The sequence below is a fragment of the Lygodium microphyllum genome, chromosome 4, assembly GCF_053477565.2.
Source record: "Lygodium microphyllum isolate KBCC chromosome 4, Lygodium_microphyllum_v1.1.10, whole genome shotgun sequence".
NCBI lineage: Eukaryota > Viridiplantae > Streptophyta > Polypodiopsida > Schizaeales > Lygodiaceae > Lygodium > Lygodium microphyllum.
The window spans coordinates 147,096,688-147,123,286 of record NC_141138.1 but is presented as its reverse complement, the minus strand read 5'-3'; the positions used below and the strand labels follow the sequence as shown (position 1 = coordinate 147,123,286).

Here is a 26,599-nt window from a genome sequence, read left to right as displayed (position 1 = left end):
TCTAGTACTTAGATTTTATCTTTTGAACGGTTAGTTATTCAATAAATGTGGTCCTTCAAAAATCCAATTAACACAAGTTGCCATGGGTAGTTGTATTTATGCATAATCTATGCATTTTTTTATTTTGTTGGCTACATCTACGCACTAGTCTCTCTAGGGGTACATATGCAATGCATATGCATATCACGTGGATAATTAACCTTCAATATGGGTCGGAGCCTAGAGGACCCTTAATACACACTATTACTACTCCAATACTCACATTCAAATCTTGTTTTTTCCAACAAGAAGCATCTCTCTTAGCCTCAATAGATTGGCAAGGAGTCACATGCAGCTTCCTTCTCTGTCGCAATGGACAAGCAAGGATTCACCAAATAACATACATACAATAGAAGACATTCTATCTAAAACTTTAAATCCAAGTTCCTCACTAGAGCTAGGTGAAGTTTGATCCAGTTATCAAAGTTTCTTCTTTACATCCAAATTTGACCCTCGACAAAATGCAACAATTACTGACAATGAAGAAATGCTTCAAGCACATTAAGTTTTTCAAGTGAGCTTCTATGTGATCTTAGTATAAGGATAGTAATTGCCACCTAAGAAGCTAGTCTTTCTCAAAGCAAAGGTTTCAACACATCTAAAGGTCAATATTTTGTTGAAGTTCTTGAAGATTCTTTGGCATATAAGACTTATTTGGAGGTGGCTAAACAAAGGGATTGTGACCAGAGCAACGTTTCTAGACTTGAGCTATGAGAGTTGGGGACTAGTAAGAAAGCGACAATGCCTTATGTTTCTTCATTTAGATTAGACTCTACATATATCATAAGAATTGCCAGTTGTGGTGGATCTATTATTTTTTAAATTCCTCTAACACTCCTTATTTTGTCATAGAAGGATTGAATCTACATGATTCCTACTTAAGTTGCATTTATACAACCATATTATGTAAAAATATGTTTAATGCATCCACATAAAGTATATAATGCATTAATTATCATATTATGTAAAAATATGTTTAATACATTCAATACATCCACATAAAGTATATAATGCCTTAATTATCATATTTTCCCTAATCTTTTGTCAAAAAAAATACTTTGTACAAGATTATTTCATAGAAAATATTATCTGTACTTATTCAAAATAAAATATATTATTATTTGATTAGTAATTATGTACATGTTATTTATTTTACTTTTTATGTATTAATAAATATTCAAAATTAAATTTGTATTTAAATGTCTTTTTGAATTATGAATGTTAAATTATCATGAATATTAAATTATTAATTATTAATTATAATTGACTATTTATTAATTGACGTAATTAATATTCATTATTAATTTTTTTTATTGAATTTTGAAATTGAGTAGCTCAAGTCTCTTAAGCTTTTCCCCAAAAGACATTCCACATTTTTGTTTATGCTATGGCTCACTTAAAGGTGCTACTTATATATTATCATGTTTTATATAAAAGAATCTTTAGTATAGATTTATTTTGTACAAAAAGATTCCTTCATAAAGAAAGAATTTTCCCATTAATATTTTTTTCAATCCAATACAATAATCCGCATATTTATTGACACGTCCCCGTATAACACCTCATGTTTTTGTGGATTAGTCTTGGATTATCTATATAGTATATGAATCCCCTAATTGTATTAATAAAACCTAGATTCATGCACCACTTGAGAAACCCTACAATAAGAGACTACTATGTAGAGTAGGTTAAGTATGTTATGTCTTTAATTGCTTATTAGAAGAATATGTGGAACACATGGAATTTGTCATGAAGCACTACACGTTTTAAGCATACAGGCATGCAACTATTGTGTAAGCTGTATGAGCCAATGCACCTAGAGTCATGTTGCTCACAACTAGGTGGGCGTGACACTGTAGAAGACTGTTGAGCCACATGAAAGCTAGCTCTCTCTCTTTGGCATTGGTTCGCCCCCAACGCGCAACCCTGCTGCTAGTAACCCAACCCGCTGCACACGCTCCTTTACCTTGTCCATGCCCTTCATCTTCAGGTGACCAACTCTCTCTCTCTCTCTCTCTCTCTCTCTCTCTCGGCCTCAAGACGTTGGTCCGAGTTTCTGGACTTGTAAATGCTTGCTAGTGCCTTTCAAACCCCTTCGTTGTGCTTTCATGCCTCACCTCTTCAGAGTGGGTGTCTCCAAGACTAAGGCAACTGATTGCGTGCTCTTTTGTCCTAAAGCTCGTGACTTACTCTTCCATATCCTCTTCCAAATCTAGTGCTTCTCCAGTGATTAGCTCTCACAGGCCCTTTTCCTCAAGGACCGCTGGCATCCTGCATTTCCAAAGAGAAAAAAATATCAACACTGAATTTCTCAAACCTTGGGTTGGTTTGGTCAATGCTCGTGATGTTTTCCATGCTTGTCGGTAGAGTATGTTCTTGCAGTTGATGACTTTACCACTACTTTTTGGTAGGTGTGTAGGTGTGCTGAGAAGTGTGGCGACGACACAATGGAAGGAAATGGAAGACAAACCATACCTTTCTATTCCAAGAAGAAGCGACGTCAATCACAATAGATGTGACCTTCTCTGTGCAGCCACAAGTTAAAGCAAGAGAATAAGTTCTTACCTATGATGAATATAACAACTTAGCCTTCTAATCAGTGTGCTGAAAGATTTTATTTTTGTTTGATGCAAAAGTGAAAGTATCCTAATCTTTGTGCATTAGAGAAACATGGTTTCTGATGTGGATTCTGTCTGGCAGCACTTTCCCTCTTATCTGCCTGTTCATGTGGAGGAAGAGGATAAGTTGGGTGTATATGCCATCATACCTTTCGTGAAATTATGGTAGAGGAGGCACCTGTTGATTGTGATGTTGTGATCTGGGATTTGGGGTGAAGCTGAAGCTTGCTCCAGGAAGAGGGTGGTTGTTATAGATGACTTAATTGTGAGAAGTACGACGACCTCTAAAACGTCTACATTTTAAACGATACAGGAGCATCAGAAGTATACATGCAAATCATCGGTCACTATGGTCTTGATACACCAAGTGCAATGAATTTTAGTCCATAGAGGGCAACGAAATTGCAGCTTCCAAGCATATCATTGTAGCGCTCAATGAAGGTGTTGGGAGCAAAGAGCCCCATGCTTTGAAAGCATGCATGCTTTCTTTTATGAGAGTTTGTCAAGAGTCTGATGTGCCAATCTCTTTCTAAATAGGGACATTGATAGCCTCCTGTTGGGATTATCATGGGGTTTCCTTTATTAGACTGACATAGCAAGTCCTGGTTGTCATTCTAACCCAGGTTAGAGACAAATCCCAGTTTACATACACAATCCACGCAAGTCCTACTCGGACACACTAGTCCTACATCTTTAAACCGGAAGTTTGAGATACCCAATAGAAATGTTGAATTGCCAAATTTAAATAGCTTAATTTTTGTAACAGGACGAATGCACCCCCAATCCTCTATAAATAGAGTATGTGCCAGTGCATCCCTCAATTGTTGATCATTATCATAGGCAGCCTTCAGCAATCTGCCTCTCCCACTCACACTGCTGTCCACACACTATCCGGAGGATATCACTAGTCAATGGAGGACCTTCCAGCTATTGCCTACCTGTCCATGATGTCTCCATTAGCTTCTGACCTCTTCAGTTATTCCCACTGCCACATTTTGACACCAGACAAGCTGCCTCATTGCTTGTGATCATCTGCAGGCTATCCAAATTTCCTTCTAAGGACAGAAGACATTCCAAGCAACCGAGCACAAGCATCATCCATGAGACCTTTCTGATCAAGATCATTAGAGCAAATAAGAACTAGATTGGATATTAAATGTGTAGAGATGGACGCTGAAGTTCAGATGTACATCAAAAGTTTTTGAGAATGTGGACTTAGACAAGCTTGAGTCTCTCTTGCCCTAGCCCACATCTTGTATCCAAGTAAATTTTTTGATTAGTTCACCTATCCATTTGCATGTAAAACAAGGCATTTAATATGTCATAAATGGCCAGGGAAATGGAAACAGACTTGAAAACTCTGCATAGGAAATTATCAAGACTGTGCCAAAACTTACATAGCAATACACCACAAGCTACAAGTGAGTTAGGCTCAAGGTTGGCTCTCGACAAGAGGTAGAAGTCTATGTCCATATATAGAGATATAAATGGGCTATTTCTAGTTGGATATACAACCCAAAACACTTGGACTAAAATGCTCGATGGTCTTTCCAAATCAGCAGTGCAGAAATTGCATAAATACCACCAGGCAGACAAGCCCACTGTATTCTTCAGACCAAAACAGCCAAATGTGGCTTTTAGGTGCCAGCATCATAAGGAAAAAAATAAGTGTGCTAGGAAAAATGAGTGTCGATGTTCACCAAAAAAATATCTTTCCCCTTTGGGGAAGAGGAAATCTCAGCTAGAAGAGCATTTCTGTTTATGTGTACACGTGCATTACCATGCATTAAGATCTAAACGGTCATTTCTACAGAAGTAAGGTGTCTTGATATCAACTCTTCTGCTCTCCTGGCAAGTGTGGAGAGACTATTGAAATCATTAGGTTCAGAGATATCCACAGACACTTGACTAGAAGCTTTATATACCAGATTGGCAAGTTTGACGACACTTCTCAGCTTCCATGCAACATCACCGTCATTTGAGCTCAGTAAGTTGAAACCACTTGTTCCAGGTTTCCCTCGAGCCCAAGCATATACCATACCAGCTAATGCCGGATCAAAGTGCAGTGGAGGAGTGTACGAGCCTTGTAGAGCTGCAACCTGCTTCCGGATTACTTCCAAATTTGTGAAAGCGTCCCTTACAGGTCTTGTGATCCTGTAAAACAGCTCCCTTTGATCAGTAAACAGGCTCACCACTTCAGACTCCTCAGGCACCAGCGTTGCAATAATACCAATAAACTCAGCTGGCAGTAGTTGCTTCACATATGTTGAAGTCACTGCAGAAGCCAGCCATAGCTCATTTTCTACATTATGCAGCCTTGATATGAGCATCCCCAAGGGTTTGAGTTTGACATAGGCCCCTTGACTGTTGATGATGGACAGTGCATCTACCCTCTCCAGAATGTTGAGAAGCCTCATTGATTCTTTCCAGGTATCACTTTCATCCATCTGTGAGACCACCTCGTTAGGTTCTGGCCGAAGAACTGGCATTTCATTAGCATGAATGCTTCTCCTTGTTTCAACCAAATTGGAGATTTGAGCTTCCAATAGCAGAATATCTTTTCTGATATGAAGCCCCTCCTTTAAAAGGTTGGCTTGCACAGGATATTCCATCAACAACCTCACATACTCCCTGGTTTCCAAATTTCCACTGGCAACATAACCATAGGTGCCATCATGTTCCAATACCCAGCTCTCTTTTGGAGGGATGAGAGGTGGCTGTAACGTTTGTCCTGTTGATTGTTTGTATACATCATTGAGAGGAGGGGCCTCTTTTGAGTATACATGGTCAAGTGCCCCAGCAGGTAGAAGCCGAAAGTTATTATCGGCTCCAAAGACCATATAAAACGACTCACTTTGACCTGGAACTACAGCAAGAAGAATACCAGGCAAGACATTCCTTCCCTGTGATGCTGAATGAATGGTCATTCTAATATCTACCCTTGTGAACATTGCAGCATCTGAAAGCTTCTGCTTATTGACCTCTGTTAAGCCCTGAAAAAGCTTCACTTCCAAATCAGCCTTAGCTTCCAGAGAATGTAAAAGCTTTTTGTCAAGTTCTTGTATCTTCTTCACCTTACTACTTGAATTGGAGTATATAAAATCAGAAAAACTGCGACCTAAAACTTTTTTGACTTCAGAAAGTTTGTGCTTTGCCATCAAGTTCACCACCAATGAATATGAAGGCTTGAAACATGAAGAAATATTGAAGTTGTTGTTAAGTACCAACGAAGCTGCCTCTTTAGGACCCGTATAAAAGCTTCTCAAGAAAACAATATTCCCCTCAATATCATATCCCCTTCTTCCTGCACGCCCAATCAACTGCAAAACTTGCCCACAAGGGATGGAAGAGACCCCATCCTTCAACACTTTGCAGGTGACTGGCAAAACAATAGTGCGTGCCACAATCTCTGTATGAAATAAAATACTTTCTGTAACTACGAGAAGTTTTATAAGATTTCGCTTGAAAAGCTTAAGCACCAAATCCTGCCACACGGACAACTTTCCTTCATGGTAAGTTGCAAAGCCCTTTAAGAGACTTTGTCGATCTGCCTCATCAATGTGTTTTGCGTGATCAGGGTGTTTTTCTGCAAGTTCACCCAAGTAGCTCTCCACCTTGGATTGTTCTGATTTTGACAGTAATCCCTCTGGCAATACATCCAAAGCATCTGAAATGGCATCTGCACAACCTTTCACATCGAAAAAGACTATTACTGCTGGAAGCATAGCATTATCTTCCAAAACACTTAGAGTGTGCCTCAAACTGGGTTTATCATAGCCACATGAGAAAAAGCAATCAATTTGCTCTTTTTCCATAGAACCTTCATACCCTTTCTCACCTTCAGAGAAGGCAGCATTCAACCGCACACCCTTTGGGTCGAAAAGTGGAAGAAGACCCATATTGTGGCCAAATAGATAACGCTTTGGAACAGGCTCCACTGCAGAGTTCACCAGTTTGCAAGGACCTCTATTGAAGTTAATCCAGGAAACTACCTCATCTTCATTATCAGCAGGTAACGTAAGGGCTACCACTTTTATCTTATTGTCCATAAGCAAAAGGACCTGCTCCCATAGGCTTCCATAGTTGGATTCTCCAAATGTGTGGAACTTATCCAGCACAACCATTTTAACACCTTCAAAGAAGAAACGGAACTCTGAGCCCCCTGGCCCATTCAACTCTAGTAAAATGTTGGCAAGGCTTTCCAAGGTTAGCACAACAAGCTTCTGCTCCTTCTGCACCCTCTTTCTTGTCCCCACTCCCCCAACATTCCCATGTCCAAACATGCTCTCAAACTTGCATAGCTTCTCTTTTGCAAGATTCTCATATGGGGTGACAAACAGTGCACGCTGCTCCTCCACTACAGCTCTATAGAGACAACACTCACCAGCTGCTGACTTGCCAACCCCATCTGGAGCAGAGACGAGTACAGAGTTTCCCTCCTTCAAAAGTTTTGAGACTTGCCTTTGCCATGAATCAAGTTTAAGTCCCAATGCAGCCTCATAAACATCCTCATCGACATTAATTCCAGAGCGCTTCATATCCTTGACAGCTGAGAGAGCATCCTGAAATCTCTTGCTGACAGCAAGCTTCCTCACACATTCAATGAGCCTGATCTCCTCATCTGCTCGCCTCTGCACGTCAACGTCCCTCTCTGTCATCTCAGAGACCTTGACTGGATCCACTGCATGCTCAGAATCAGACTCTTTTCTTGGCCTGTCTGCACCTGTATTGAAAGCACTCTTATCTGTAAAGTTGCCAACTCTGGCATCATCCTGCAAAAAGGTCCTAACACCTTGATAACTTGCATCAACCTGCACACTATTTAGTGCCTCAGAAGATGTACTGGCAGCTATTTGAGATGTGCCTCTCTCTTCACTGTTTCTGCTAGCCACCTCAGGTGTTCGACAAGTCCTATCAGACCCTGTATTTTTCTTTCCCACCGTCTCGAAAAGCCTAGTAATTGCATAATCTGTGCTCTCATCAACATCATGGGAAATCCTAAGCTCATCAAGCACAGAAGCCCCATCATCTAGGAAAGAAACATTACTATTGTGAAATGCTTCCTGCCCCTGGAAACCTCTCATTGTTCGTGATGAACTTCCCCTTGATGCTGAATTTAGAGATTCTGAAGGTAACTTGTTCACAGAGCTGAAAGTTCTTCCATCACTAGAAGTGTCCTCGGATCTCTTCCCCATATCATTTTCCACTCTCAATCGTGTGTGTTTGCTGTCACCTCTTCCCCGCGACCTATCACCAGAGTCATGATTCCACTTCTTTATCTTGTTCCATCTTTGCAAAAGCTCCAACAGCAGTTGAGAGCTTTTGGGAGTTTCATCTTTTCTCCTTGGAAAAGTGCCTTCCCATGACTTGACTCCATTGGTGCTTAACACTGAAGAGTTCTTAGATTGTCCTGCATCACTGAGTGAGTTCCATTGTTCCATGGCTGATCTTTCACTCAATTGCTGTTTTGTATAGCCCATTCCATGGCCTGTCAAGCCTTCCCCTTTTCTCCATATTTTCTTCTCTGCTATACCAACATTCTTTAACCTTGATGTTTGTGAACTATAAGGCACATTGTTTGCAACAGAATCATCTGTAGAATCATACTTATCAAGATCATACTGGTCTCTAGACACCCTTCCATATCTAACATCTCGATTTGGAGACCTAAAGGATTGCTTGAGGTTGTTAATTGAACGACCCCGCTGTGGAAACAAAGAAGAGTCATCATCAACATGATTCCGGTTTTTCTGGGGAAAGACGTCAAAAGCTAAATGGCCATCCCCATCTGCTTCGTCCTCATCTGAAACTGAATCAGTATCATCAGCTACATCTTCATCTTCCTCGATTTCATCTTCATCGTTTTCATCATCATCATGATGCAGATCTCTACTTTCATCTACAATGTCATCTTCTTCCACCTCTCCCTCATGTTCTTCCCCTTCATCTTCCCCTTGCTGTCCCCCTTCTAGCATCTCAGAGAAGACATGATTGACATGGTCATCTTCAACAGAGGCATCATCAAAAATAAGAGATTGATGTGCACTACTCCCTTCGTCCTCTTCAACATCATCCTCAACACAATCGTCATCATCATGATCATCATCATCATGAAAACTTGCATCAGCATTGCGGTCAGCATTGTCATCAACCACCTGCACGGGGCTCAAGCCTTGGACCTTCCGCATCCAATCTTGAGGCAGCAGCAACAATTGCTGAATCACCTGAGGAGTCTGAAAGCCAAAATGTCTAGATCCGTTCACTTGCAATCCAATGCTAATAGCCACATCATCCCAGACCTTCTGCACAGATGATGCCGAGAAGACACGGCCATTGTCACTCAGGTCTTCAACTACAAACAAGGGGCCTTCAGGGCCTTCTGTGATGGATTGTCTGTATGTCTTTCCTTTGTAAACCTTAACGGCAGTGTAGCCAACGGGGTAAGGGAAGTTTTTGTAATGATTCCAATATTTGGATGAGTGAGGACCTTCGTAAAGCTGCCCCCAGCTTGACACGCTAAGGGTAGGGTTCACCTGGCAAGGAACGGCAGTTAGGTCTTCGTCGATCTTCAAAATTTCCCGTTTTGGTGCAGCAGACGCTACTACAAACCTTGCGCTCTTGTTCACACGAAAGGATGACTTCCAAGCCGTCATAGCAGCACGAGCTTTTGCGTAACGTAAACTGAGACAACGGCGACGGCAGCAAGCTTGCCTCTGCGAGCACCATAGGAAGGCAAGACTGCCCGGGAGGCCGCGTGGGAGGGACTGGACAGTAGAGCAGACATTTTCCGGGCAAGGGTTGAGGGACATCATGGCCGGAACTGCAGGCTCGAGGAGGAATGCCATCTCACAGCCTCCCTCTCTTCTTGCAGCGCTCCATTGTTGGAAGTACAAACTCCAAAAAGGTTTATCTCAAGAGCATGTTTATGGTATTTAAAGACTAATAATATTTCATTTAACTTAATGAGTGACTAACGATTCTCTCTCTCGATCGCGGTTGGCCATACCAATTTGTATTTGGCACACATGAGATAGAGAGGTCCCAGCCCCCTTAAAATATCGTTAGAGTGCAGTCACACGCACACCTCCCACACATTGCACATGTCAAATAGGTTGAGTTTCCATCATGTGACATGCCCTTTTTCTCTCCTACTTACTAAAATTATGGTCACCTTTCGTTTCAAATGCAAATAGTGTGTGGTAGAACTCTTAGTCACCGCTCTGTGGCTTTTCCTTAATGCCTTGGGGCATCTTAAGAAGACTTTCACACAGGGTGTTTCAGAAAGGAAAAAGTAAGATTTTTGCCACTTTAAAGCCTTCACACAGTGAGTTTGGAGCAATTACTTGGAAAAATAGAGGAAGATGTTCCTTTTAAAAAACTTTTGCTTTTTAGCAAAATTTTAGGCCAAGCTCATGCGTTTCAAGATATTGTGACTCCTTGCTCCAAGTTAGACCTTATTTATAACTGTGCATGGCTTATGCCTGAGCATAGGATAACCTACAAAGGCAAGTTAACCTAGTTGTGTCTCAAGGTATTGGGCCTTAGTGTTGTCAATTTGGTGGTGAGTTCAAGTAGAGTTTTGAAACTCCTTGCAAGAAAGTCCATTAATGTGCTCTCTCTCTCTCTCTCTCTCTCTCTCTCTCTCTCTCTCTCTCTCTCTCTCTCTCTCTCTCTCTCTCTCTCTCTCTCTCTCTCTCTCTCTCTCTCTCTCTCTCTCTACACACACACACACGCACGCACGCACGCACGCACACACACACACACATACACGTGTGTGTGTGTGTACATATGTATGGATGTATATACATACATATATATTTAATGAGTGACTAATGATTCTCTCTCTCTCTCTCTCTCTCTCTCTCTCTCTCTCTCTCTCTCTCTCTCTCTCTCTCTCTCTCTCTCTCTCTCTCTCTCTCTCTCTCTCTCTCTCTCTCTCTCTCTCTCTCTCTCTCTCAATCACGTTTGGTCATATCAATTTGTATTTGGCACACATGACTTAAAACGGTGTTAGTCATTGTTCTGTAACTTTTCATAATGCCTTAGGATGTATTAAGAAGACTTTCATAGAAGGTGTTTCAGAAAGGGAAAGTGAGATTTTTTGCACTTTAAAGCCTTTGTATGGTGAGTTTGGAGAGCAATTACTCAAAAAACAATATTTAATGACTAATGACTCTCCCTCCCTCTCTCTCTCTCTGACTCTCTCAAGATCATGGTTGGCCATTCTAATTTGTATTTTGCACGCATGAAATAGAGAGGTCTCTCAAGATCATAGTTGGCCATACCAATTTGTATTTGGCACACACAAAATAGAGAGGTCCCAACCCCTTAAAACAATGTTAGTCACCATTCTATGACTTTTCCTAATGTCGTGGGACATCTTAAGAAGACTTTCACACATGGTGTTTCAGAAAGGAAAAAGTAAGAATTTTTTGCACTTTAAAGCTTTCACACATTGAGTTTGGAGCAATTATTCCACAAAAAGAGAGGAAGATGTTCCATCTCAAAAAGTTTCATTCGCCCCTTTTTTCAATTGTTCAATTTCGTGCTATTTTCTTTCGTTCATGTGCATGCCCTTCCTATTTTGGTTTGTAATTATGGATTATTTCATTTTCTTGGCTAAGTGAGGTTGTGCGTGCACATGTGATTTGGTGATGTATTGCTTTTTATGGATTATGTACCTATTGTGTGTGGAGGAGAAAGTGGGTGGGTGCAAGTGCATCATGTATGGATCTATGTGTGTTAGCCTACTTGCAGTAGATGTGAGACCTTAGGGGTGGTGTGTGAGGGTCATCTTATGGTCTGAAAACTGAAATCAATCAGATTAGACTAAAGCTAACCTAGACTCCACAACGTAGGCTAAACTAACATGTACTCAATATAATCAACCTACGCCTAATAAACCTAGATATAACAATTTAGATTAATCTAATCGCCCACCTACTTATACTCATCCATTCATACTTAACCCTTAGACACCTACTTAGACTCACCTCATGAAGATGCATCCTCCCTTGCTACACTTAGACACACACTTAAAGCCACTTAGACTAAGACTTACATAGAATTGATCCACTTAGGCTTGTTACACTCACCCTACTTATACTTGAGCCCATATCACAAAGACTCAACCTACTCTTTAGGTCAACCAATTGATTTTACCCACCCATAACCAAGCTCATCACATTGAATTAAACCAAACATGTGAACTTGAGCTCACTAGTAAACATCTCGCAATGCTCAAATCAAACACTAGGGCTATCCCAATAGTGCCTCAAAGCCATTGGACTATAACAACAAACCTCTAAGGTGGATTGGCCATCCAATCCTCAAACAACTAATTTCTAGAATTCTATATATTGCCTGACTAGTGACCTAGACACCCTCAAGAAACATGGAAACTAAGATCACCTTAGCCCAGATTCACAAGCCTACTTGCTTTGAACTAACTGAGCCTAGACAATCGAACTTCATTTCTGCTTGTGAAACCAACTAGAATTGGGCTAACAAGAAGTGACTTGTATGGTCAAATAGGTTGAAAGTCCAAATCATCTAAAAACTACCTTCATACATCATTTAAAGGAATTGGTTGAGCACTTGAACACTTGATTGCCAAAAAGCAAAAGGATTGATTGAGCACAAGGACACTAATACACATGCACATAGTGCATTAACCAAAACACTAACAAATTGGTTGAGCATTAAGGCATTAGCACATGAGTGTATACAAGTCACAAAAGGATGAGGATGATTGCGCATAAGTAGTTCAAATTTGGTGAAAGCTCAAGGGAAGCTCACAAGGAAAAAGAAGAAAATGGATTAAATCATAAATCTCAAGTGATCAACTTAAGAAACTCAAAAAACGCAAACTTCATGAAGGAAACAAACCTAAGGAAAGAAATATATGTTGCAAAACCTTAAAGCTATAAATGGAGCTCCAAGGAAGTAGAAACACACACAAACCACACATAAATAAGCTCATTAAGAGCTTGCCTACATGAACAAAAAGTAAAAATAACTCTAGGATTATCTTATAGGAAGAACAAAAATAACTCATTTGGCTAGCTAGAGCTTAACACTTGATGCTTTTAGAGGTATCCCAAACAACGAGCAAGGAAAAGAAAGAGTGACATCACTCTTTTCAAAGGATAGGTTAGCACACAATGTGATATAAAATAACATGTCAAATGTAGTACTAAACACTATCCTCTTTTACTTAATGAGTATGAAATGAGGAATACTTGAGAGCTTCAAGCCAAATCCTCAATTTGACTCTTCTTTCCACAAAATACTTGAGAGCTTCAAGCCAAATCTTCAATCTGACCCTTCTTTACACAAAGAAGAGGTAAAGCATGTGATGAAATCAATATCTCATCAACATCCATTGAAGCACACAAATGTCCTATCTAGAGGCAACCTCAAAGCAATGTTTCATCACCATCTAGTGAAACACACAAAAATCCTATCTGAAGACAACTCAAAGCAAAGGAGTAGTGCCACACCCCAACTCAAGTGCAATCCCTCCATCACAACAAAGAACCTCCATGTAACATACCACAAAGATGTGACTTCCATGCCCCACAAAGGTGTGACTTCCATGCCCCATTGTCAAATCATCTCCAATGTCTCTTGTGCCTTGCTATTAGGAGGCAAGTGGTGGTACAATATGGAGTCTATGGGGTTGAGCCAAAGTGCCTCAAATAGAGGACAATTAGAATACAAATGTAGAGGGGCTCACATCCATGCCTCCTAAACAAAGAACAATATGGAACTAAAATACTATAGTGCAATGAGACAATATAAAAACAATATGGAACTAAAATACTATACTAAAATGAGACAATATAAAAACAAATGCCCACATATGAGCAAAACATTGTCAAATTACAAGCTTTGAATTTCTTTATCACATTTGTCTTAGCACTTGCTAACTCAATATAACAATACATGCAACATCATAACACAATGCCAGATTTCCATACTAGATATGTGTGCATACCTATCCCATAGATGAACCTATAAAATAAGATTGTAGCAAATAAAGGCATGGCTCATTAAACATTTCACATGTAGCTCTTGAGAAACCACATCACCTATGGCTGAGGGCATAAACAACAATTATCCATGATATGATGTGGACCTATAGAGTGTGCCACCAAATGGAATATCCAAAAAAAAAAAGCCATCTATCTAGCCTAACCCTTAGGTTTATCATTATAGATATACTATCTACCCTTAGGAAAATAAGTCTTAAAATGCTCATGAATATGCATGTGCACAAGGTTCTTCATCCCAAATGCAAAGTCTCTCCCAATCATAGTATAATCATCCACAATGGTCAAGCATGGATGATCACCACTAGGTGACATGAAATCCTACATGTGTTTATCAACAAAGGAAAAAGTGCTAGTCTTTCTAGCCACATGAGTGCTACCACGATCACGTGTCATTAAGAAGCTCCACAATCTTACCCTCACAAAAAAGAGGCAAGGAAAACAAAGAGCCCACACACTCTCGTCTAGTCACTTGAAACAAAGTCTTGGCCATCATTGGGGGTATTCTCCTTATCATTTGGATCCTTTTCCTTATGTCCATGATTCATAAGCCTTGGTTGTCCTTGAAACAATATGTAATAGATCTAGAGAATCAAATAAGGATCCCCAACATGTCTTCCCAAATGAGAAATACCATACATACTAGCAAGCAGCACAATGACATACAATCTATAACACATTAGTTTCCTTTATGGCTCAATATCAATACCTCGTCTCACTCTCTCAAATTATCTCATTGCAACTAAGCATGCAAGCCTATTTCCCTCTCCTGAAACTCCCCTTCACTCATATCCACGGGCAATTTTCAATCTCTCACATTGAGAGAGTGCATGTTGAGGGTATAAATTGTTGTAGTTTCATTAATTAATGATACCCATGCCTTACAAGTTTTTAGAAAGGAATCCACTATCCCTCAAGAATAATAAAAAATCTACCACACAAAAAGAGTACACAAAAGTTGTTTCCCAAACAAAAAAAAGTAAAAAGCAATATCCCCATGACATATTGGATAAACACAATAATAGTTCTTACCTATACACAACTCTATATGCACCCATCTCAATCAAGTCAAAGGTTCTTAAGTTATTGAGCTGGACATTCTTTTGCCTTGTCTTAAGATGTGTAGTTGTAGAGAAAATAGATTTTCTCTTCTTAGTGCAAACTTGATCAAAATACATTTGCAAAAAGTATTTTTTTTCAAGCATGACAACACTGTCTAGATGCTCATCAAGGCTTTGAGGACCTCAAGGCCCTTGAGAAGTATTCTCTTCATCATAGCCTCCCTCTACAACTATTTGGACAAAGAGAAGAATCATTTGAGTCCCAAGTTTAAAGATAAGACACTTATAGCTTTTAGCAATGTGATATAATGCTTGTGAAAGTCTTGGTCTCCTCCCTTCCAAGCACATTAGACACTACCCTAGTTTCCTTGTTTGCCTCTAATCAAGGACAATCACTATATATACCATCTGTACATTGAAGCTATGCACATGAGTAGTCATTTATAGAGTCAACATTGCATGACTATCACATCATGACTTATGTTGCATGTATCTTCAAGAAACCAAGAACCCGCACTTGATGTGTGCCATTAGGCTAATCAAGTTAATCTTGTGTCAACATTAATGTAGACATACATCTTTGGATGGAGTGAGATCCTCGTAGCATTTTGATCTTGTCAAAGCTCTTAGATAACATCGTAGAGTAACAAATCTCACACCATGCATTTATCATCCAACACAAGATGCAATGGTTCTTTGATAAGGAAATCGGGTTACAAGTGGCATTTATCTCTTATTCATGAGCAAGGAATCCTTGCATTCTATACATTGTAATGGTACGAACATGAACATCAAAATAGAAATGCATAAACATAACAAATCACTCATAGCATACAAAATAGAAATACATAATAGAAAGTACACTAGAATGATGAAAGCTCTATATATAATCCATCAAATAAAACATTAATGTAAGTAACACATCATCTCTCAATGCTCACATAATACATCAATAGCCTGAGCATGAATACATCAGCATGATACAATGAGATACATCCCTATTACATACAAACACATTTGAATAGTGAACTATTAGATTCAAATAGTTGCACTCCATGACCCTTGGCACCTCATCACTCTAAGACTGTTGTCTGATTCACTCTTGTTCAATGCCCAATCTATGGCATGCATGGTGGAATCAAACCCACAGTTGGAGTCAGTTTTCAATGTCACCGACATCATCATCAAGAACCTCATTTAGAGCAGTGACATGAGTAGGAATATGTGCCAGAATAGGAACGGGCCGAATCATGAGAGCCACTACAGGAGTACCACTGGGAGGAGGAGGAGGAGGAGGAGGAGGAGGCCAAAGCCAAGGAGGTGTATAGGACCAAGAGGCAAAGGAGGTAACTAGGGAAGTGGAGTGTAGTTCAAGTGATGTTATTGGAGCTAGAGATCCATTCAATGCTAGAGGGGCAGACCATGAATATTGTAAAAAAATAGTTCAACTATCAAGATCTCCAAGTATTGTGCTCCAAGTTAAATCTCTTATTGCAGGGCATTTTACTCCACAATGCAAACCACAACCATATTGTCCACCATATGTTGTACCTAGGCATCATGATCAAAGACCTTGCGCTCAAGGCCATAAATCCACATCAAATGCATAGATACTAATGTTTTTGCCTCAATAAGTTAGCCTTGAAGTAGGGCAACATAAGCCTTTAGTTTGATGTTTGCCTCCACTTAATCCTTGCTCCTCAGATTTGGGTCTTTTGGTTTTGGAGAGTTGAAGCTCACCATTGGATTTTGCCACAGGCTTGCTAGCTGCACCCTTGCCCATGGCCTTGCCAGCACAAACTTGAGGTCCTAATAGTTCATAAGGCGATGGAGTCATGCTAGAACATCTTGATGCAAAGAGACGGGTCCCCACTTATATCACTGCTCTCTAGCTTTGCTTGAGTGGAAGTAGGTGGAATGTACTTCCAAAGATAGTGCACATTAGCCTCTCACTCTTCCAGGACTTGGCAAAGATCATTCTATAGTAGCTCCACCCGTTCCAAGGCATCATCCCACTGAACCTCAACCACATTGTAGTTTTCCACCAAGAGTAACCATTTGGGGTCATCTAAATTTCCACCCACCAAAAAATCAAAGTGGTCAGGCACAAAGAAAAGGCCTTGGGAGAGGGCTCATCATCTCTTAGAGGGATAAGATCCTCTTCAACCATGGCCTTACTCTTCCCCTTTGATGTAGGTATTGCCATTTTGCTTGCCTCTACCTTGCCATTTGCCTCGAAAGAAGGCACAATCTCGAGGGGACATTGAAACAAGTGCTAGATGGATCCACATGCCAGAGCTAAGCCATAGAACGAAAGTGGGCGGAGCAAAACTAGAAGGGGAAATCTACACTTAGGCATGCTAGTAAGGTTGGGCCATATTAGAAGTTGGAAGACATGACAGTGAGCCAAAAAAGACTTTGGTTGCAATGAATAAGGGCACACCAAACCATCCGCATGGTAGCCACAACAACTAGAACCCATTGATCATAGAAGGAAGGAGATTGCCTTGAAGGTTAGTGAAGTAGAAAGCATTCAAAGCAGCACCTTGAAATACCCAGAATGGAATGCTCCAACAGTACTTGAGTTTGCCATGCAATTTTCCCATCTAGGTCTTGAAGACCATTACCACCTAGCCCTGCTTGAAGAACCGTTTCTTGGATAGGTGATTTGTCTATGGAGCTCTTATATTCTTTTAGAGTTGGAGCTCTAACTCGGTAGATGATCCTCATCTAGTGCAACTAGGGCCTCCAACTAGAACGGGAGGGAATACTTCGAAGAAGGAGCTGATCTTCAAACCACTATCTATAGACCGGGAGCCAAGAATTCTAGGGGCATCACATTCTCCATGCCAAATGCTAATTTGTACATTGTTGAACCTTACCACCTTAAAAGATGTGCGATAAGCCCATAAGGCTATTGGTAGCTTAGTATCCCAATCTTTTCAATGGTGCTCAACCAGCTTGGCTAGAATCTTGCACAAGGTTTTATTTATAGACTTTGCCAATCTATTCGACTTCTTGTGAATGATGAAAAAGAAAGTAATTCATTTCTTTATGACTTGTTGAGATAAAGTGACCATCCCGGTCACTAAGCAACTCCACTAGTCTTCCATAGCATGTAAAAATATCCTTGAACAAGCACTTGGCCACTAATTGAGCCGAATTATTTGGAAGTGCCAAGTATCGACCCATTTGGTGAAGTAACCCATTTACCGTGAGGATGTATTGATTATGGGTGAAAGATGCCACTGGCTTGATAGGATCAAGAAGTCAAGTCCCCACTTGTGAAAGGGTTCTTGAGGTAAAATAGAGTGGTGGGGCAGCTGATCTCGGGCGAGAGGTTTCCCAACCTTTGGAAAGGATCACACTAGCGAATTGATCTACGGGGACATTGCCTTGTATGGTAGGCCACCATAGCCCTACCTATTGGATTTTTTGAATAGTGACTTCTACTAAAAAATGTCCACTAGCCAGACCTTGATGAGCTTCCTCCATGACCGCATCTTGCTCCATTGGCAAGACCACCCACTACAGCACTCCAAAATGGATTTCGATGATACAACTACCCAAGAATAGATTCGAATCTACGACTTCAAGCAAGACACTTCTAGTAGCCCATTGGAAGATGCTTTGAAACTTCTCTCGTCTATAGAAAAGCAAACTTTTCATCATATCAAGTCCATGTTGGATTATTCTGAGCCATCTACCACCATCCCAAAAAGATGAGCATTCGGGAAGTCGCCCTCAACTCTAGAAGGACCTTCCTTAGAGTCCAAGCAAGACAAGAAGTCAACCAACACATGCCAAACATCGGGCCTATGAATCACTGTAAAGTCCAATTCTTGAAGGAGTAGTATCCATTGTGCCAACAAACCCGTAACATTTTTATTTGACCAAATAAACCAAGGAAAATGATCCATATGGAACATGAATGGATGCCCTAACAAGTAGTGCCAAAACTTCTTCATAGAGTAGATTATCCCTAACATTCCTATTTAGTAACAAAATAGTTCTTTTCTAGCATAATAGATAGGTCAAAACTAGCCCTTTTCATCCTCCTACATGAGCACACTACTGATGGTGCAATTTCAGGCATCTATAAACACATGTAATGGTTTGGTCCAATTTAGAGGGATAGGAATTTGAGATTTAGACAACATCAATTGGAGGTGTTGGAATGTCAAATCTACAGCTTCATCCCATTTGAACGTTCTTTTGGTAACATGAGCTAATTTGATAAGTGAAATAGCAACATGTGCCAATGGCCAAAGATGTCAACCATGTCATTGGACTTGACCCAAAAATCAAAGAACAGGAGAGGAGGATGCCAAGATTTTTGCTTGCATGATTGCGGCCACTTTTCAGGGGTCCACAACAATTTTGTCACTTGAAAAATGATATGACCCAACTACATCCCTCCTTTGACTGCAAACACACTTTTCATGGGACTCATCAAGCTAAGGCTAACATCTTGACAGTGCTATAAATACAACCAAAGATGATGAGGATGAAGTAAGATTGTGTTAAACACACTAAAATTGTCCAAGAAGTAATTGGGTATGAACATAAATGTCAAACCCTAGAGGACACCATATCTGAACCCAAGACGACATAGAAATGTGTCAACATAGCAAATCGCTCATAGCGTAGAGAATAGAAATTCAAAATAGACAGGACACAAGAATGAAGAAAGTTCCATATATAATCAGACTAAGTAGTGCATCATCTCTCAATGATCACTGAATACATCAATACCCTCAAGATGAATAGATCACCATGAATACAATGAGATACATCCATATCAAAAGAATACAACAATGTGATACATGTAGACATATCTGAATGGCAAGCTCTCATATATGAATAGTCGCATTTTATGAGTCACCTCAGCACTCCATTGTTTGGTCCACTTCAGTCCAATGCCCAACATACATATGTTGTGGTGCATGCTACAACAAGGTAGGTGATAGAAAAATGAAGAAAAGAAAGGAAGCTAATTAACTATAATGCAAAATCTTTCCAAGTGGAGTGTTGGCCATCCCATCAATAATAAGGGTTGTCTCATATATAAATTTTCTATTGAACTACTTTTTATTTTCTAGTGTGGGGTTAGGTTTTAGACATTCGGTGAGCTTAATCATCTACATTATCTCAGCAACAGTGGCTAGCTTGCTACTCGAAGTTATAATATCCAGGGTCTTACAGCTATGGAGGTTCCTCCACCTATGGTATAGAGGGAGAGGTAGTGTGTGCACAACACGTAAGCTAGTCCTATAGGTGGAGGAGCACATAGGTGGTGAGGCCTACCAAGTGGCCATAGGTGATAGAGTAGGTGAGAGGCATGAGGATGAGATGATGAGGAAGGTTGAGATGCCATGCCCCATGCAGTCACACTCAATCTCCATCACTCGATGTGTTAGTAGTGGGCCCATCACCACCCCTGGTAGCTTGAATGCCTAGAATGGGATGGATGCTAGCGTAGCTATGAAGAAGAGCACTAGGAGGAAGTAGCTAGACACTATCAAGGCTATTAGGTCAGTGTGCCCCCCCTCTCGGATACTCATTGATGACAAATGCGAATGCAATGGTGCTTTGATTTTAAAAAATCCAAAAAAATGTCCTCCAAAGTAACCCACGTTAATACAGGCTAGTTAGGAGGGCATTTTTTACCTTTTTCTTTTGGTATATAGGGATAACAAACCCTTCATTGTCTTATGTATCCCCTCCTCCACATCCATCATGCCCCGATGCCATTTTGGCTTGATTGGCAACTGAGAATAGCATTCATGGAAGGTAGCAAAAAGGGGTCATTAACTTTGGCGGCAATGGTGTAGTAATGCAAGGTAGAAGATTAATTGAGGATCATGATAGAAGGATGTCATGATAACATGGGTAGTGCAAGCTATATAAGGATCAAGGAAGAAGTGCTTGGTCTTCTCCTTCTTCTCTTCTCCTTTGTCTTTGGTGTTTGCTCCTACTCCTCAAGTTGTATTTACATGGACTCTCCCTCGGTTACCCTAAGCCTTACCCTTCTCCTCTTGACTTTGTATCGATATGTCTTCCTCTTTACTTCCTCCTTTGACCCACTGTGTATGGGTCCTACCTTTCTTAGACCTTAATGAACACTCTGCAATCATCCACTATTGTGCAAGTAGTGATCAAGTAGTCCAATCCATTGCCATGTATTTTTTCTGAATAGATTACTCCAGAGATAGACTCTTTCTTTAATGTCTACTCATCACTCCCTTGTATATATTTTTTAGAATTATGAGCATTCACTTTCTGACATGGATTGTCTATCTTAGTAGCTTAATAATGGTGCTTATTTTTATTGGCATGCTTTGTAGCTAAGCCAAAAATGTTAGCATACCCTTGTGTTGGGTTTGGGTATGGAAAGGCTCTGCTATTTTGTAGAGTTGGTGTAACTAGTTTGTGTTAAATATACTCAGGGCCCCACCTTGCTTTAAGTTGTAAGGCCCTCATTATGAGGAGAAGCCATGTGTGAGCAAGGACATTGGGTGGGTCGTGACTTGTATGTCAGATGAGGTCTATGTGACTAGATGGCAAAAAGGTGACCATTGTGGATTCCATGGCCCCTTGACTAGAAATCTCAAGAGGGCTAGTAGCCCCCCTGAACGGGGTCTAGGGGCAGCACCCTCTCGGCCACCGCCGATGATAAAGGGAATATTCCTTGGCTAACTAGGGAAGATTCATATAATATGGTTAGACATGCGGACCAAATTACCTTCCTGAGCTATAAAAGGAAGACCCCTCTAAAGCCATCATTAATCTAACAGTCAGAGTTCTTTCAACTACCCTTAAGCTCTTTGCCTATCATTTATCTGGATCACCATTTAAGCTTCACAGTGGAAGTGCATGGGTGGATAGAGCCATCTTTGTATTAGTTCATTTGAAATTAAAGCAGTCTCTATTCTTCACATGTTTAATGTGTGTTTTCTACTTTGTGCTAAGATCCTGTTAGGTGTGCGTGTAATTTCTACAGTTTGCACCTCATGACCACGCACTCAATCTAGACCCAATTACACATGGTGGCCATGTTGATCCTTCCAATGCATGTGAACAAAATGTTGTTTGGCATCGTTAAACATTCCCCAGTTGTTTTCTGTAGCGAGCCAGGTTGCCACCTCTTTTTGCATCGATGACTCAAGCACGACCACTTGTGGTGGAATCCACTTGGGTGGGAAAATTGACTATGTATGGCACCTTGATTTGCCTAAGGAAGGCATCCAAGTCCTCATTTGGTGAGCCAACAGACTTTGAAAACAAAACCCATGCATGAGTAGCCATCCAAGTATTAATTAGGATAATGCACAATGGAATGGTTAAAACCACTACTATCACCCTGCGAGCTTTAATAGTGTGATAGGGCCAATGGGTGGACTAGGTTGCACATCTCAATGTCTAGGGAGGACAGAGTGCAATCATTGTTTGTTGGGATGTAGAGTGGATTGTTTTGATCGAAAATCATCATCATTGAGAAAGTAAGTTCCTTCAGGAGACAGAATTCAATGTTGCTGCTCATGCCCAGACCACCATGAGAACATAGAGTAGACATCCTCTAGTGGACATTGTGAGCACGTGCATATGTACATTAGCATGTGTGGGAAGGATTAGCATGGTCACCATGTGTAATCAAGTCCAGATTGAGTGTGTGGTCACTAGATTCTAACTGGTTGCACTAGCTCTATGGAATAGTAGAGCCTTTCCTCCATACCCAAATCTGAAAGGGATGCATGAGACACGGGAGAGAAGAGCACACACAATGTTGGTGATGTCAACAATGTTATGACAGCCTTATTGCACTTTCATATATATATGAATACAGAATATGGGCAGTCACTGTACATGGGCAGGCCCAAGGGCCTTTTACCCCAACAATCTCCCACTAAAAGGCCAATGGGCTAGGGAGTGAAAAAAGAAAAGAGACAAGGTGAGGAATCATGACATCTCACCCAACACCCAATCGGAAAGCAAGCTATGCAATAAGTGTCAGGAATCTCTGAGTCCAAGACATCCAGGAGGCAAGTGATCCCACAGCTCCATACAATGGAGCAATCCAGCACAACTCATGAGTGCAAGGTTGTACATAATCATCATCAGAGTAGCGCATAGTATCAGCGTGGCACATACAAGATAGCGGAGAGCATCCAAACTCTCCAGAGTTAATCATTGAAAGAGGGCTAGCATCTCGGACACAAGTCAGATGGGATCTCAATACAGTATGCGGCCTCAGGGAAGCGAAAGACTGACATACGGTTGTAGAATCAGCCATAAAGCGCATTGAATGTGCATCAAGAGGCCTGAGAGGTGTCTGCGTCTCATAAAAGACATCATGATGGCTGCATGGAACCTGTTGGGCATCTAAATCCCAAAACCTGTAAGCTGTAAAGTCACCATCTCCATAACAAGGAGTATGTATCTGCATGACATAGGCTCATGTGGCATACTGACAAATGCCTGGCAGCCAAACATCCTCAAGTGATCATAGGAGGGTCTCATGCCACTCCATGCCTCATGCGAAGTAACAACATCCAAAGAGAAACACGACGTCCGATTAACCAAGTAGACTGCCGTCATAAGGGCCTCAGCCCAAAAGCCATAAGACAACCTAGCTATAGAAGCAACCTTTGCCTATAAAGTCAGGCACATGCCATGAGCAATCCCATAATATCATGGGGATAAGAAATCAATGCCATATTGCTGACAAGAGATCCGTAAGCTGGGAGAGATAACATGACTCTCATAATCCATCTGCAACAAGCACCTAGGCCTGCAACCAGCAGAATCCATAAACCTACCAAGCATAGTTGCAGCATCCTCAATCTGTACCAAAGGGTAAGCCCAAACACGATGGGTAGCATGATCCATGAAGGTCGCAAAATACGACGCTCCACCAAGTGACTGGAAAGGCATAGGTCCATATACTACAACATGGACTAGATCTAGAGGAGCATGCCTCCCATGATCGCCATAAGCCAAAGAGGCTCTGCACGGACCATGAGTACAATGAGGGCAAGTAGCATGGGGAAGGGCAGGCAATAAGCCCATATCACATAAAGCATCCATCTCAGTGTGTCATACATGGCCTAGGTGACAATGCCATAACAATGCATGTGTTCTCTGCGTAATTGCAGCCATAGAATCTCCCACACAAGAGACATGCACTACATAATCATTGCCATATCTAGCACCTCTGGGGCTGATACCAAGCAACCACGATGGATTTTCCATGAAGTATCCCCAAGAGAGACATAATATCTTGCACCATGCAACTAACTGACAGAGATCAGGCTCTTATTGAGTGTAGGTATATGCAAGACATCCGGAGCATAAGAGAAGACCCATTTGGCAAAGCCAAGTGTATATCCCCTGTACCAATAACATGACAATCCTACTCAAGGCCCAAAGAAATACATCCGTCAACCTCCCTGTAAGAAGAGAACCAAGCTCTATGCGAAGTAACATGACAAGATGCCATATGGTCTAAAAGCCAATCAATGGTATAGGCTGTATCACTGAGCAAGTAATATGCAGGGTAACACAATGCCAGGAGTCTAGGCTCAGCTGCATCATCATGGGTAACTACATGCACCATACCACTATCAACAGTGGTCTCACCTATTGTATCACTGACTCTGCTCTCATGTCTAGTGCAGCACAATCTTTTCTGCTCTCTAATCCACTTGAAGCATTTACACTTCTCATGCCATGTCTTTGCACAATGAAAGCAAACAGAACCTGTAAAACCTGTAGAAGAGGACAACTGCTCTGTAATAGCATGAGTAGGGCTGTCCAATACATCCAAGGAGCTCAAAGAATCAAGGGAACTCTCATCAGAGAGAACAGGCTCATCAAGAGGACTGTCTACATGACTAAAAGAGCTGGAAGTCGTCATAGCATACTACAAAGGGGACTCATCCAAACCAGAAGGGGAGAACACAAAGGCATCAACCACGGATGCAAAAGCTCCCACATGGACAAGCCTAGTAGACAAAAGCATGACATATCCAACCACTGTAGCTCGCAGCCATAAAAGCATAAGCATGCCTTGGAGCCATAAATGCATAAGCATCCCCAAAACATAGGAGTATACATAACTTCGCAGTGTCTCATACCATGTATTGACATACATGTCTAGCCAAGAACGGCAGGTGGCAAATAAACTTGCAAGAATCAAGCTCCAATAAAAGCCCAAATATCTGTGTAAAAGCATCCAGGTAAGAGGCTCTGTAAAATGCATAGTAGCAGACCATGTGTATACATGGGTGGCCATAAAGATCAGCTGCTCCCTGACATACATGGGCAATAACAGCCCAAATAGCATAGATGCCATACAAAAGAGAAGCAGGATGGCCATAACTATAAATCCCAAGCACTATCCAAGTCCACTGATCAGTAAGTATCCCTCATATAAATGCAAATGAGCAATCACATCTCAATAGGCAACTGTCAAAACAAGAGAGCAGTTCATTGCTCAGTACTTGTAAGTGCATCCAAGTAATAGCCAAGATCCATAATCATAGCATCAAATCCCATATAGCATCCAAGGTCATAACGAAAAAAGCCAAGTCGTAACGGAAAAAGCTAAGTCAATGTCCAACTGCTCAAGGGAATGCTCAAAAGAATGTCGAGACGAGCTCAAACAACTGCCATCGACAGCCAAAGCATAAAGCATTCACCAAGACATCATAACCCGCAGTGGGTAGCCTAGGCATAAACCATGTCATGACAGTGAAATGCCTGCTGCAAGGAAGTAATAGTGAACCATAAAATCGAGCTCTAATCTCAGCTCAAAACAATTTCCATGTTGGGAGTAAAGGCACCTTCGCCTAGCCGCCCGTGTATTACTACATTGACAGTCACCACCGCTGCACACTGCAGGTAGCGGGCACCTGTCACCGTCACTTTATTCTTTATTCTTTTAGTGACAATTTGAATAATGGAAGGCCCGGTCACACATTGTGACTGTTGGAGTTCCCATTCTTGTCTCTCTCTTTCTTACTCTTGCTCTCCCACCAGAGCTCTCGAGTGCAAGCTTCGATCCTTCTCACCTTTAATTGGTATCAGAGCATGGCTTCTTGACTCTTGGGCTTGGCTCGTGGCATTCTCAGCTTCCCATCGACTCCCCACTTGCATTGTGTCTCCTTCCCAACAGCCATAGCTCATTCTCTTGAGCTCCCGTCACTCCCCAGATTCCCAAGCTTCTTCCTGACCTATTGAGGCACCATCAGGGCATTGACATTGAGGCATTGCTTCATTATTTCAGAGATTTATCTTAGTCCACAGGTCTAGGTAAACAGGGTTTTCATAGGTTGTGGGCAGCCATAGCTCACACCTCTTGGAGCTTCCTTCACCTGGATCTTGCTTCCAGGCTATCAAGGCTTGCTGAGGCTTGGTGTAGGCCTTATTTGGCCCCCATTTGTGACCCCTTTGGGCTCCATTGTTGACACATGGGACAGCAAACCCCCCCAGCCAGCTCACGTTTTTTTTGCGCTTGTTTCAAAATCTGGCCCAAAAATCACTCTTTTTGTTATATCGTTATATCTCGGGCTTTCGGAACCCGATTCAGGCAAGGTAAGAGTCTAAGTTGGGGTTTTGGCATGCTCTGGATGCGATGGTGATGTCGAATTTGCCAAATTCTGATGATAGAATATTCTACAATATATTTCAGGTCCTAGACAACATGTATTTGTATGCCTATGGCTTATGTGATGCTTCTATTGATGTCTATTGATACCAGATCACTTGTGGATGTTATGCCTCTTATGTGAGATGCATTTGGAGCTGATTTAGCTCAGCCATTGAC

The 26,599-nt window shown here is 41.2% G+C and overlaps 1 protein-coding gene across 1 annotated transcript; it reads right to left on the bottom strand.

Annotated features, from left to right (window-relative positions):
* Positions 1 to 3,181: 3,181 nt before the first annotated feature.
* Positions 3,182 to 9,549, bottom strand: LOC148037749 (DExH-box ATP-dependent RNA helicase DExH15 chloroplastic-like). The gene is made up of 2 exons (XM_087676710.1): positions 9,267 to 9,549; positions 3,182 to 9,190 (listed from the first exon to the last, which is right to left on the bottom strand). The coding sequence occupies exons 1-2, from the start codon at positions 9,381 to 9,383 to the stop codon at positions 4,451 to 4,453; spliced, it is 4,857 nt and encodes a 1,618-aa protein (XP_087532836.1). The 5' UTR covers positions 9,384 to 9,549; the 3' UTR covers positions 3,182 to 4,450.
* Between the last annotated feature and the right edge of the window lie 17,050 nt (positions 9,550 to 26,599).

Coding starts and splice junctions, on each gene's coding strand:
- LOC148037749 (XM_087676710.1), bottom strand. CDS start 9,383: ATGGTGCTCGCAGAGGCAAGCTTGCTGCCGTCGCCGTTGTCTCAGTTT. Junction 9,191..9,266: donor CGTGTGAACAAGAGCGCAAG/GTTTGTAGTAGC, acceptor GTTCCTTGCCAG/GTGAACCCTACCCTTAGCGT.